General features: G+C 49.2%; 1 protein-coding gene across 1 annotated transcript in view; it reads right to left on the minus strand.

Annotated features, from left to right (window-relative positions):
• Positions 1-6,210: 6,210 nt before the first annotated feature.
• LOC147102599 (WW domain-binding protein 2-like) overlaps positions 6,211-12,451 on the minus strand; it is a 59,536-nt gene continuing 53,295 nt past the window's right edge. The window contains exon 8 of the mRNA XM_085963245.1: positions 6,211-11,013. Coding sequence (XP_085819371.1) covers positions 10,912-11,013 — 102 coding nt within the window. The 3' untranslated portion in view covers positions 6,211-10,911. The remainder of the gene's footprint in view (positions 11,014-12,451) is intronic.

Consider the following 12,451-nt stretch of genomic DNA (forward strand, 5'->3'; position numbering starts at 1 on the left):
ACTGTTTTCACCCAGAGGGTGGTGGGGGTCTGGAACTCACTGCCTGAAAGGACGGTAGAGGCAGAAACCCTCATTGCATTTACAAAGTACTTGGATATGCACTTGAAGTGCCGTAACCTACAGGGCTACGGACCAAGAGCTGGAAAGTGGGATTAGGTTGGAGAGCTCTTTTTTGGCCAGCACAGACACAATGGGCCGAATGGTATCCTTCTGTACTGAAAATTTCTATGATTCTATGAGCTCCTCTATTGTTCCTTAATTCTAACCAAATAGATTCTGTCTTTGACCCCTCAAGCACATCATCCCTTTCCAGTGCTGTAACGATCTCGTTGATCAATACTACCATCCCTCCTATTTTTTCTTGTCTAGCTTTCCTGAATACATTGTAGCTAGGAATATTGAATGCGCATTCCTCTCCTTGTTAGAGCCATGTCTCTGTTATTGCCACTATATCATAATCCCATGTGGCTACTCAAGCCTGCAGCTCACCAACCTTATTTAACACGCTCTGTGCATTTAAACACATGCGGGGAAATATTCGGTTGATTATCACCTCCCGTTAGTCCCTGCAGAGGGCAGTAACAGGGCGTTGATGCAGTAGTGCCGGAGCGTGGCGAATCCAGCGGCGCACGGCAAATCCGGAGCCCCCGTTGCGTTGCCGGTACGAGGTACCGCCGGGGACTTCAACACCAGGCAGGTCGTGACGTCAGTGAGCATCCAATGCGTGCCTGATCTGCAAAATTCATTCTGGCCACTTACCTTTGCGCCTCGATCAGACAGGAAGGTGGCGGTGCACAGCTACAGGACGCCGGCTCCAGGGACGCTATTGAAAGGCATCCATGTTAATCACTCTGTCAGCTGTCAGGGCAGGTTAGTTTCAGTGGTTTTTTTGTCAGTTTCAGCTAATGGATCACTTTGTAGGAGTAATTTCAAGGTTCATTTTTATCAGCAGTCTTCTGGCAAGTGCAAAGTGCCTACATTTATTGTTCAAAGATTCAAACTGCTACACTTGGCAATATTAATGGGGGCTGTACTGGCGCCACCTCGCCCTCCAGGATCTATGGTGGAGGGAGCGTAGGCAGCCAGAAATACGGGAACAGGTGCGCAGAGGGATGAGGAGGGACATCAGGGCTCTCACCAGGCGGCCTTGCCCTCCGAGGGTATTCTGACAGCACCTCTCCTACCTTCAATGAAGCGAGGAGCAGTGTATTAGACGGCTCCGCATCACCAAGGTGGTGGTCACAGAACTCTGCCACCTCCTCCAAACAGACCTCCAGCCTCACACCAGGATGACGTAAACCCCAGCTCCCTTTTGCTCACCACATGCCCATCATACCATCCCTGTGTCATGCCATATCACAGCGTCCTCCTGGGTGCAAAGGTGAAATGAGAGAGACCACAAAATATTGCAAACTCCATTAATAAATTTATGCATAAACATATCACACATATTCTAATAACTAATGACCCTTGTGCCTGCCATAGTTGAATAGCTGTCATTGTGTGCAAGGCGTGAGATGTGGGTGTGAGTGTTGGTAGGTAGAGATTGTTGGTGGGTGAGTGCTGGGGGTGTGGTGCTTTGGCCAGTGTGTGAATCTTGTGGTACAGATGGTGGGTATGTAGCATTTGTTGAAACATTCAATCACCCTAACCACCCGACTGAGGTGGATCTGCCATGAGCCCACCTGCTTCAGTCCTTCGGCCCCTTCCCCTTGTGCTTCTCCTTGCTGAGGCAGCTGCACAGCCAGCAATGCTGAGAATGAGGCACTGCAGCATCAATGAACCTCCCCTTTAAGTACTGGGAATAGCCTGTGGCAATGATGAGTTGAGATTAGACTGTACCCGTTGAGTGTAACGCCACTGAGCTAGGCCTTTAAGACTTGATTTAGTGCGCCAATCATTTCTTTGTGATGTGAGAATCATTTTTGTGTACAGTCTGAATTAGTGCCTGGCGCTAATTCTCAAACTTTTCTATAATGGGCTATAATGAATTTCTAGCCCATGCAGTCCAAACCCATTTTAGACGGCCTTGCATTTCCCCGCCATCTGATCCCTCATATTTTTGAACTACTGTTTATTCTAATGCTGTTTGTCTCACCTAGGCCTCTGTGCATCTTGTATCCCCTCTATTGCTTCATCATGGTGCCCCTCCCCCAGCCAAATTAGTTTAAACCCTCCCCCACAGCATGTGTTAACTTCCCCGTGAGGACATTGGTCCCAGTCCTGTTGAGGTGCAATCCGTCCACCTTCAACAGGTCCCAGTGCACCAGGAATCTGAAGCCCTCCCACCTGCACTACTTCTCCAGCCACGCGTTAACCCATCTTATCCTACTGTTCCTATGCTCACTAGTGCGTGGCACTGGGAGTAATCCAGAGATTACTATTTTTGAGGTCCTGCTCTTTAACTTTCTCCCTAGCTCCTGAAACTCTGACTGTAGGAGCTCAATCCTTTTCCTACCTATGTCATTGGTTCCAACATGGACCATGACTTCTCGCCGTTTCCCTTCCCCTCCGTAGAATGTTCTGCACCCGTTCTGTGTCATCCTTTACCCTGGCACCAGGGAGGCAACGCACATGCACACCCAGACCCTGTCCTCTGCTCTCTCCCTAGGGCTTGGAAAACCCCCATTGACTACTAGTCTAGAGGCCTGGACAAGTAATCCAGAGAATGTTTAAATCCCACCATGGCAGTTTGAGAAGTTAAATTCAGTTGAAAGAATCTAGAAATAAAAAGCTGTTCTCAGTAAAGGCTGTCGGATTGTTGTAAAAACCCAACTGGTTTCACTAATGTCCTTCAGGGAAGGGAACCTGCCTTCCTTAAATGGACTGGCCTGTAGGTAACTCCAGTCCCACACCTATGTGGTTGACTCTTAACTGCCTTCTGAAGTGGCCAAGCAAGCTCCTCAATTGTATCAAACTACTACAAAGTATAACAAGAATAAAAAATCAGACGGACCAAGCACTGTGGGAGCTCCTTCACCACACAGACGCCTGCGGTTCAAGAAGGCCCATCACCACCTCTTCAGGACAATCTTATTGGTGGGTCGGAGTTTGTACTTGTCACTTTGCTTCTTGATGCCAGGGAGGGCAGAGAGTTCTCCCTCGACCAACACCACCCAACACACATTATCTGGTCATTCGTCGCATTTGCTGCTTGTGGGACCTTTCTGTGTGTAAATTGGCTGCCACGTTCGCCTTTATTACAACAGCCACTGCAATTCAAAATATTTCATTGTCTGCAAATTGCTTGAGATGATTTTTGAGATTGACAAGGTGCTATATAAGTACAAGTCTTTTTTATCTTTAAAGGACAAATTGAGGGAAAAGATCATAAAATGACAGATTTTCTTCTGAGAACTCCAAGACTCCTGGCAGGACACCACCATGGTAGAAAAGAGTAAAAGAGATGAGTTAGTACGATGAAGTGACACCAAGCTTGAGGTTTAAAGGTCCAAAGGTTGCAGGAGGAATCGAAGACTGACGGGTGTGGGAGTTCCACAGTTTTGAGGTACTGAGAACAACTGAGTTAGATCAGTCTTGTCCACTACATAAGCCACTTGTGGCTAATTGCATTTCTGATTAGTAAATAAAACATGAGTAATAGACACCATCATTGTGCCTGTGATCGCAACTCTCATTCACACAGGGTATGCGTGTGAACTTTAACCTTTTTGTCCGTTTGTTGATAAAATGGAGAGAAGCAGAGTGTGCGAGTGGTTCTTGATCATTGTGGCTGCTTTACACCCTTGGTCACTGAATGGTGGCAGATGTTTAAATAAATATACACGTGTGAAGTTCATTTACCTGTAGTGTGTGTGTGTGTAAGGCATTTTCTACTAAAGTTAGTGAATGTGGCTAAAACAATGTCACTGGCTGGTCAGTGATTTCTATTAGACAACACTGTCAGGAGGAGTTGCATGCCCTGATACCAATCCAGTAATGTAAAGGAAAAGCACATGGAAAGAGAGACAAATTCAGAGTAATATTGATTTTAAAAATCCAGAAAGAGGGAAGGTGTTGAGAGATGGGGGTGGTGAGAGAGGGGTTGACGGTAGGGAGTGAGGGAAGAGGGTGAGGGAAGGTACCACCTACCATTTTTCTAATACTCATTCAAGGGATGTGGGCGTCGCTGGCAAAGCCAGCATTTATTGCCCATCCCTAATTGCCCTTGAGAAGATGGTGGTGAGCCGCCTTCTTGGACCGCTGCAGTCCGTGTGGTGAAGGTACTCCCACAGTGTTGTTAGGGAGGGAGTTCCAGGATTTTGACCCAGCGACGAGAAGGATCGGTGATATACTTCCAAGTCAGGATGGTGTTCCCATGCGCCTGCTGCCCTTGTCCTTCTAGGTAGAGGTCGCGGATTTGGGAGGTGCTGCCGAAGAAGCCTTGGCGAGTTGCTGCAGTGCATCTTGTAGATGGTACACACTGCAGCCACGGTGCGCCGGTGGTGGAGGGAGTGAATGTTTAAGGTGGTGGATGGGGGCGGGCTGCTTTGTCCTGGATGGTGTCGAGCTTCTTGAGTGTTGTTGGAGCTGCACTCATCCAGGCAAGTGGAGAGTGTTCCATCACGCTCCTTACTTGCGCTTTGTAGATGGTGGAAAGTTTTTGGGGAGTCAGGAAGTGAGACACTCGCCGCAGAATACCCAGCCTCTGACCTGCTCTTGTAACCACAGTATTTATGCGGCTGGTCCAGTTAAGTTTCTGGTTAATGGTGACCCCCAGGATGTTGATGGTGGAGGATTCAGAGATGGTAATACCGTTGAATGTCAAGGGGCGGTGGTTAGACTCTCGCTTGGTGGAGATGGTCATTGACTGGCACATCTGTGGCACAAATGTTACCTGCCACTTATCAGCCCAAGCCTGAATGTTGTTCAGGTCTTGCTACATGACATTGGTGAATCCGGTAGTTATAGGGTCACCATTACTGATGCTAGCTTTTTATTCCAGATTTATTTAATTAACTGATTTTAAATTCCCCAGCTGCCGTGGTGGGGTTTGAATGCATGTCTCCGGATCGTTAGCCCAGGCCTCTGGATTACTGCTCCAGTAACAGCCACTGTACTACCATACCCTCACTTTATAGAGAGTGAAGAGCTGTTGAGGGAAAAGTGTTTGGCACAAAAGAAGAAAATTGAGCTTCTTGGAAGCAGGTTTAGTGACAGAAATTTAGCAGATGGGACTTGATTAAAGCACAGCACCAACAACTGTTCTTGGGCAGGTCAGTGGAAAGTTAAGTAATCTCTCTTCATTGTGAGGCCCCACTAGCCCAACCCATTTATACGCTGCTACAATTCAGGCACACACACCGAAGGAAAGCTCAACAGAGGTCATGGGAGGCGGTAAGGTCAAGAGTGTCAATAGAGGAAGGACTAAAAGTTGAGACGTCAGAGGGAAGAGCTGGGAACGGTTGGCTAATCACACAAGAGACATGAAGAAACTCTATCCAATGAGCGGAAAGAAACAACATTGCCTTTATCTCATTGAAGGGCAAGGAGACGAAGATGCAGAGATTCAGCCTTAGCCCTACGAGAGGACTGGAGGTTGGGAGACTGAGAGGCTAGGATCAGAAGGAAGCTGATGAATGTAGAATGGAATTATCAGTCAGGGTTGGATGATGGAGCAGATCATTGATTATGAATGTATCAAAAGGGCAAGAAAATGGCAGCAAAACAGATAGTTCCAGTTAAGGACAGGCTTGATGGGCTGAAGGGCCTCCTTCTGTGGTGTAAGGAGTCGTCTTTGGAATATAAGTCTGGAAATGTCTGTGGGTGATGTTAATTTAATATGCTCATATTAAACTTCCCTCTCCGCTATTTTAACAGAGGGGATTGTAACCCGTAGAATGGATTATCATCTCATTTAAAACGTGAGAGGCGGGGTTTGAATCGAGTGCATTGTGACCATACAATAACATTGCTCACTAACCCCTGGCCTATACAGCGCTCCATTGAACAAGGACAAGAACTCCAAGTTACCAACCGGGGGGGGGGGGGCAGGGGTAGAATACGCTGCACTGGCACATTGCCCAAAATGGCTGGGTTTGGGTTTGGGATTGAAGGAACATCATGGGGGTGAATTTCTTCACCTGATGCTGGAATCCCCCCCTGAACCTGCCCGTAAATCCGCTGCAATTACAAGGATGGAGCACGAGACGCCCGGGGGAAATTCACCCCCCTCCCGATTACAGGCAACAGGCATTTCAGTGGACTCAATGTCATTCCACTCACATTTTATTGCAACCTAGAATATCACATTCTCATAAATACTGTACAATTCACACAATCATATTGTGTTGTCACTTGCCAGACCAGCGAGAGACACTCCCTCTGAGGCAGGGATATGATGTGCGAGGGGCATGAATGTAAGGGAGAGAAAGACAAGCCGTTCACTTTGACAATCGCTGGACCAGCCTATAACTGCCTCATTTTGTCTGTCACTGTGCTGTGATGAGCAGGTCATTCTCAATGTAATATCTAAATTAGCCTGTCCCTTTGCTGGGATATAGATTGTTAATAGTGTTTGTGGCTCAGTAAGGGTTTTGAGGGGCGGGGGGAGGGGACAGAGGCAGTGAACACATGCTCAAAGTGTGGGACATAACAGGGTAAAAATTAACCCACAATAGGCCTCGGACCTAATTAACATTTTACGTGTGAACGGCCAGCGCCTGTGGTATTTGAAGATGACGATTATCTGCCTGCTTGTCTTGCCGGCAGCGACATGAAGCTAAGTCCGGAGAAGGGGGGGGGGGGGGGCGACTGCGATGATTGTGGAGTCGGGGGAACACGCCTGCTCCACAGGAAGGCGTTTTATTAAATGACTGTACTTTAGACTGGCGGTCGCTGCAGAATCGACGCCCGCCCCGCTCACCACTGTCCGATTTCTGCGAGGGGACCGGGATCAGGCGTTAGGTCACTTAAATATGTAAACGAGGGGCCTATTGCCTGGACCGGCCCAATTCTAGGTCCAACGGTTTTCGGGCTTCTTTGGGCACAGGACGTTGGACCCCGAAATTGGGACTTGTTAAGGCTGGTTTTCGCCTGTAAAATTGGCGCAAAGGAGGTCCAACCAGTTTATAACTGGGACAGTGTTAAATCCGCCAGGGCCCCTCCGCAGGTCTGGTGCACCGAGAAAGCTTCTGCTCATCTCCATAGCAACGCTGTCACTGTGCAAAGCCATTTAGCATCATTCACAGAAACTATTTGTATAAATAACAAATTCAAAATTCATGCACTGGGTGATTGTGGAGCCTCTGCCGACCAGTATCACAGCAATGGGTGTAGCTCAGCGACTCAGGGTCTGCTTTGCATGTGCGAGGCTCAAGGTTGAATCTCCGACATAGAATGATACAGCACAGAAGGAGGCCATTTGGCCCATCGAGCCTGTGCTTGCACTGTGAAAGAACTCTCTCACTCCCCTGCTCTCTCCCCATAACCCTGCAATTGTTTTCCCGTCCAGTATTTATCCAGTTCCCTTTTGAAAGTTACTCTTGAATCTGCTTCCACCGCCCTTTCAGGCAGCGCATTCCAGATCACAGCAACTCGCTGTGTAAAAAAAGTCTAATCTCCCTCCTGGTTCTTTTGCTAATCACCTGAAATTTGTGTCCTTGGTACCGACCATTCTGCCACTGGAAACAATTTCTCCCTATCTACTCTATCAAAACCCTTCCTAAAAACCCTGGACCTCTATTAAAGCTCCTTTAACCTTCTCTGCTCTAAGGAGAACAATCCCAGTTTCTCTCGTCTCTCCACATAACTGAAGTCCCACATCCCACTCACCGATCTGCAGCCAGTCTCCAGCTTTCTGCTGAGCCCGGGTATGGGCAACGGCTCTGCCTCTGCACCCAGCGCGCCCTAGAGGGAGCCCCGCGGCACGCAGGATGTAGCACCCCCTAGAGGGAGACACGCGGCCCGCTGGACACAGCACCCCCTGGAGGGAGACACGCGGCCCGCTGGACGCGGCGCCCCCTGGAGGGAGACACGCAGCCCGTTGGACACGGCACCCCCTGGAGGGAGACACGCGGCCCGCTGGACGCGGCGTCCCCTGGAGGGAGACCTGGAAAGGGCTGGACGCTATGTCGTCTGTTGCCGTGCGCGGTCTCCAGCGGTCCAGCACTCTGCGGATCTACCTCCAGGGGGCCCCGTGTCCAGCCCCCCGCGACAGTGGTCAGCGGGCACGGTCATCCACCACGGGCCCTGGGAGCTGTCCCACGGCCTTACTTTCTCGTGTCAAAATAGGGACAGCACTTAACAGCAACCAGACACATTAAACTGAAAGGGGCCGAAACCTACAGCTGACAACAGGGAGAAAACCCACTCACAGCTTTTGGGGGGGGGGGGGGGGGGGGGGAAGAAAGGGAAGTTTATTTATAAACTGCCCATTGGGTTTAACCCTGTAATTACCAGCCGCCCCTCCCCCAGAATAAAAACCAATCCCAACATTTGGGTTAAACCTGACTAAATCCTAAAACACAAGCACTGTCTGCAATTAAAATCAAATGGTAAACGAGTCCATCCCTCCCGGGATCACTCTGCTCAGGCCCCTCCCCTTTCCTGACTGATTCAGGTCACTGCCTGCGGTTAGTGAGCTCCTTACACAAAGGCCTTGCTGCCATCTCCCGCTTAACCTGGAGATTATCGGATTTATTTTCAAGCTGTTCAGAGCTGACTTTTTCCCCAAATGAGTTCAGGGGTTTTCCCAAACCCGCAATCATCGGGCTGATCCTGGACTCCCAATGGGGAGTGGTGCTCACAGGGAGAACAGGAGAATCACAGCCTGCCCCACCCAGATTTCCCCAGGGATGATCGAAGAGACTGCTACTCTCCTCTGGGAGTACAGGATCACTCCCTACATAACTCTAATCCCATTTCTCCGCCTTTCCTATTCTTCCTTTTCAAACACTTTCCTTTGAAATGATGTTCCAGTCTCTCCCTCAATAGCTCCTTGTGGTAGAACGTTGCATGCTCTAAAAACACTCGGTGAAAACATCTCTAATTTCCCCCACTGCTCCTTTACTGATCATGCTCAGTCTCTGCCTGTGTTACTGATTCATTAACCAGTGGGAACAAGCTTTCACTGTTTACCCTCCCACATCCTTTCAGAATTTTGAAACCCGCTATTAGGACCACTTAATCATCTCTGTTCCAGTGAAAATAGCCCCAGTTTTGAGAGCATTTCTTCATAACTATAACCCTGTTATCAGTGAATCGTCCCTGCCCACTTTCCGAGGCTTGAATATCCCTCCTGTAATGGGGTGCCCAGGACAGCACACAATACTCCAACTGGGACCCAACCAATGTCAAGTACACATTTAACCTCATGTCCTTGCTTTTATATTCAATGCCCCGCTCTATCAGACCAAGAATCCCATGGCCTTTTCGGTCTGCACCCCCACCTTTAAAAGGTCAGTGTATCCATGCACCAACAGATGGAAGATAGTGCGTAAAGCTTCACCATTTAGACTGCGTGTGGGCTGTTGCATTTATACGGAAGGCAGAGCTGCAGCTACAGTAGCCCTTGTAGATCTGGGATGAGCAGAGATCAGCTGCTCTGTACGTGATCCTACAAGGGGGCCGCCAGCACAACACACTCCCCCGAGTTACAGTCTGGCTTGGAGCAAGTCTACCGCACTGATGAGACGTTCGGCACACTCAGGTGGATCCCACGGCACTACTGGAAGAGCAGGGGAGTTCCAGGTGTCCCGGCCAATATTTATCCCTCAGCCATCATCGCTAAAACAGATTATCTGGTCATTATTTCATTACTGTTTGTGGGACCTTGCGGTGCACAAATTGGCTGCCGCATTTCCTACATTACAACAATGACTACACTTCAAAAGTACTTCAAAAGCAAAATACTGCGGATGCTGGAAATCTGAAATAAAAACAGAAAATGGAAATACTCAGCCAGTCAGAACTGGAAAAAGGTCATCGACCCGAAACGTTAACTCGGTGTCTCTCTTCGCAGCTGCTGCCTGACCTGCCGAGTATTTCAGTGCCTGTGAAGCGCTTTGGGACGTCCCGAGGTGGTGAAAGGCGCCATATAAATGCAAGTTCTTCCTTTACTGGGGTGAATGGGCTTTCACTACAACACATCCAAGGGCTAGGATGGTCATCAGTGGACAGGCAGCGAGTGACCTGGAGATAACAGTAACAAACAGGACAAGGCCTTACTGAAGATTCGAAGCAGCTCGTGCAAACTTGTACCCTCAAATTGGGCTCTTTGAAAATTAGTGTACGATCGGGGGATGCGTTCATTTGCTCTCATCTCAACAGAGCAGCCAAGCCATTTTAAATAAATGGATGGCATCCCTGGTAAAATAGGGGACTGGAATGTTGACAGTTGAAGGCTGACATTGAAAGCTGTTGTTTGGTTTAGATATGATTACAAAGCTGAGGATCTCAGTGTTTCTAGGTGAGGAGAACTCGAAATCCTGACAGAATGGAGGTGGGGAGTCAGCGGCAGTAGTGTGTGGAGGCTCGAGGATAAATATTTATTTTTAAGTAGCCCCTGGTGGGTTATCGGGAGTGGGGGGGGGGGGGGGGGGGGTTCCAAAGCTTGCTCCTGAGGCGTGAAGTGGTAAAACCAATATTTACCCCTTGCCTGTTTCCACGCTGAAGGTAAAACAATCGTTCGTCTGGGTCTCTTGAAGTAGCTTTGTTTCCTATCGCCCATTCGCTTCGCTCTGTTTCCATTGGCCAAGGGATGGATGCTCGGGTTAATGTCTGCCGGGGGGTGGGGGAGGGAGCATGCTACTCTGCGAAGTCCTGCCGAGGAGTTGCAGTGAGATGACGAAGTCCAGATGCCGTGTGCCGGTTTCCCCGTCTGGGGAATGCGCGTCTCCAGTTCACCGGCTGATGAGATGGGTCAGGAGCAGCGTGGAAGGGCGAGGCCTGGTGGGGATCCGTGCGGCGTGGTTACAGGCTCCAGTCGCTGGGGGGCGGGGGGGCCGTGCTGCGAGGCTCCTCACCCCGCTGCCCTTGGTTCTCAGCACGTGGTGTGTACGGAGGCGGCTGGTCCTGTTCGGGAGGAGAGAGAAGAATCAGCAACATCACAAACACATGAACACATGCGGAAACAGTGCGAGAGCAAGGGGGGGTGGTGGGGGAAAAGAGTAGGGCGAGGTACAGGAGACACGGGCCCCAATTTTACCACCCCCCACCACCTCCGGCCTGGTGGAAACTGGGGCAGTTAAATCCTTTAATCATTTTAAACACCTTGATCAGATAAGAACATAAGAAACAAGAGCAGGAATCGGCCATGTGGCCCCTCGAGCCTGCTCCGCCATTCAATAAGATCATGGCTGATCTTTGACCTCAACTCCACTTTCCCGCCCGATCCCCATATCCCTTTGTTCCCTTAGAGTCCAAAAATCTATCAATCTCAGCCTTGAATATGCTTCATGACTGAGCACCCATAGCCCTCTAATCGGAGGCGGCAGCAGGACATAAAGGAGAGCGCGGAGGAACAGCGCGGACCTAAATCATAGAAAGTTACAGCACGGAAGGAGGCCATTTCGGCCCATCGTGTCCGCGCCGGCCAACAAAGAGCTATCCAGCCTAATCCCACTTCCCAGCTCTTGGTCCGTAGCCCTGCAGGTTACAGCATCCCAAGTGCACATCCAAGTACTTTTTAAATGTGGTTAGGGTTCCTGCCTCTACCACCCTTTCAGGCAGTGAGTTCCAGACCCCCACAACCCTCTGGGTGAAGAAATTTCCCCTCAAATCCCCTCTAAACCTTCCCCCAATTACTTTAAAATCTGAGCCCCCTGGTTTTTGACCCCTCTGCTAAGGGAAATAGGTCCTTTCTATCCACTTTATCAATGCCCCTCATCATTTTATACACCTCAATAAGGTCTCCCCTCAGCCTCCTCTGTTCCAAGGAAAACAGACCCAGCCTATCCAGTCTTTCCTCATAGCTAAGATTCTCTACTCCCAGCAACATCCTTGTAAATCTCCTCTGTACCCTCTCTAGTGCAGTCACATCTTTCCTGTAATGTGGTGACCAGAACTGCACGCAGTACTCTAGCTGAGGCCTAACCAGTGTTTTATACAGTTGAAGCATAACCTCCCTGCTCTTGTATTCTATGCCACGGCTAATAAAGGCAAGCATTCCGTATGCCTTCTTAACCACCTTATCTACCTGGCCTGCTACATTCAGGGATCTGTGGACATGTGCTCCAAGGTCTCTTTGTTCCTCTACATTACTCAGTGTCCTACCATTTAATGTGTATTCCCTTTCCTTGTTAGCCCTCCCCAAATGCATTACCTCACACTTCTCCGGATTGAATTCAGTTTTGCCATTGTTCTGCTCTCCTGACCAATTTATTGATATCTTCCTGCAGTCTACAGCTTCCTTCTTCAGTATCAACCACACAGCCGATTTTAGTATCATCTGCAAACTTCTTAATCATACCCCCCATATACAAGTCTAGATCAATGATATATACCACAAAAA

The sequence above is a fragment of the Somniosus microcephalus genome, chromosome 21 (assembly GCF_052327205.1).
Source record: "Somniosus microcephalus isolate GS21.2 chromosome 21, FLI_Smic_1.0, whole genome shotgun sequence".
Taxonomy (NCBI): Eukaryota; Metazoa; Chordata; class Chondrichthyes; order Squaliformes; family Somniosidae; genus Somniosus; species Somniosus microcephalus.